We start from the raw sequence: 1,791 nt of genomic DNA on the forward strand, positions 1-1,791 counted from the left end.
CCTCCAGCCACTTAGAAGGGTTTCAGCTGTATCCATCTACAACGATCATTCTCTTTCTAAAAACTTTCTTTTAAACTGCGTGAAAATACTTCTCTCCTCCCTAAAACCGGTACCCGGGTAACTACACTTTTTAATCTTCTAAATCTTTTTACTTCGACAGCTATTTCTTTAATTTTATAAACACTTAATTGAACCCTTATATCGGTGTATTTTCTTTTAAATCTTGTTTTTTTTTAATGACTTTGTTGACCATTGTTTTAAACAGATTTCCATTATAATTTGTTAAACTTATAATAGTATTTTTTAACCTAGCAGTAATATGCAAATTAGCTAAAATTAAAGGATTTTTTTTTTTTAAATTTTTTTTTACTTTATATTTATTTCTAAAATTATATTTAAATTTAGTATTATTCATAGAATGATAATTTTATTTTTTTTTCTTTTTTTGTACCTTAAAAGGACGTTTATTACGTGAAATACGTTTCTGAATAAAAATTTTTTTTATTTTTTTAGAAGTTTTTGCATTTGTATGTGTACGTTGTCCTCTAACGGGTAATCCTTGACTTTGTCTAATTCCACGATTACTTTTAATTTCTACTAATTCATTTAATCTTTCAGTTTTAGCTTTTTTTAAAAGCTGTTCGACTTTTAAATTTTTGTTAATATAATTAACAAGTCGGTTTACGTGGTTGTTTTTAAGTTTATTAAGGGTGATTTGAGGATTAATTCCTATATTTTTACAAATTTTCTTAGATTGAAACTCATTAATACCGTATAATACGGTTAATGAATATAAAATACTTTTTGAATCTGAAATTGTTTTATTAAAAATATATAACAAAACGTCTTCAATTCTGGCATCAGTAGGGGTACACTACCAAATGTCCGCCGTCATCATGCACAGGTAGACTGTGTACATGATGGGATTTGTTTTTGCATGGTGCGGACAACCGTTTTTGTAGTCTGTCGATAGTAGCGTACGCGGCCTTAGGCTCCCGTAAAAGATAGTCGAGCTCCTCTTCAAGGCTACGACTGGTCAAAGCCATGTTATTTATGGTGTCCAGTCGAATGGCTGCAGGGGTGCGAGGAATCTTAAAAGGGCGATCATTGCCATCGGAGTTGGAGTCGTAACCGCGTCGTTTGACAGTCATGGTATTAAAAGGCAATTTGTAAAGTGACAGGTTCGATTAAAGAACTAGAGTGATCAGCAATAGTTATAATAAAAGCACAGTGAGCTATAATCAACGCTCTGTAACAATTAGTAATGCCGACGATTGTGAGTGCTGTAAAGCAATTTCCAGTCAGTTAAGCACGGGATCTGCGTGGAAGGAGCGGCGGCCACATAAGTTAGTCACCAAATTGGTCGTATATTTGGTCGTAAAAAAAAAAGAACCCCGCCACATCAGTCGATGGTGCGGGCGGTTGCGCTCCCCTTTGCAAATGCTCCTCTGGATGTTGGCTCTTCCCAGCCACAGATGATATAAGTTCGTAAATGCAGCGGGGCTGCCGTAGCTTTAGCGTCAGAGGAAGACGTTCGACTCAAAGAGTCACTAATACTAAGTTCCTTATCCAAAGGACACTTACAGCCCAAGACCAGGGCTCAAAGTTAATACCTTAACTTTTATGCTTCAAAACCAGAAGTGATTTATTTACTATTATTGCGGCCAAGCCGCCTAGGGGTAAATGTATCTCTTTAACTATCTAGCATAGTTAAACCTAATCAAATGCATAACGTGTGGCTTTCAGCCAACGTACTGAGAGACCTTGTTAACTCTCCAACTTATGTACTGA

At 35.3% G+C, this 1,791-nt stretch overlaps 1 protein-coding gene across 1 annotated transcript; it reads right to left on the reverse strand.

Annotated features, from left to right (window-relative positions):
* Positions 1-161: 161 nt before the first annotated feature.
* Positions 162-1,151, reverse strand: PITG_22416 (uncharacterized protein; the record flags this gene model as incomplete). The annotated part of the gene is made up of 2 exons (XM_002909782.1): positions 162-729; positions 982-1,151. The coding sequence occupies 2 exons, from the start codon at positions 1,149-1,151 to the stop codon at positions 723-725; spliced, it is 177 nt and encodes a 58-aa protein (XP_002909828.1).
* Positions 1,152-1,791: the final 640 nt, after the last annotated feature.

This window comes from Phytophthora infestans, genomic scaffold (genome assembly GCF_000142945.1).
Source record: "Phytophthora infestans T30-4 supercont1.2947 genomic scaffold, whole genome shotgun sequence".
NCBI lineage: Eukaryota > Oomycota > Peronosporomycetes > Peronosporales > Peronosporaceae > Phytophthora > Phytophthora infestans.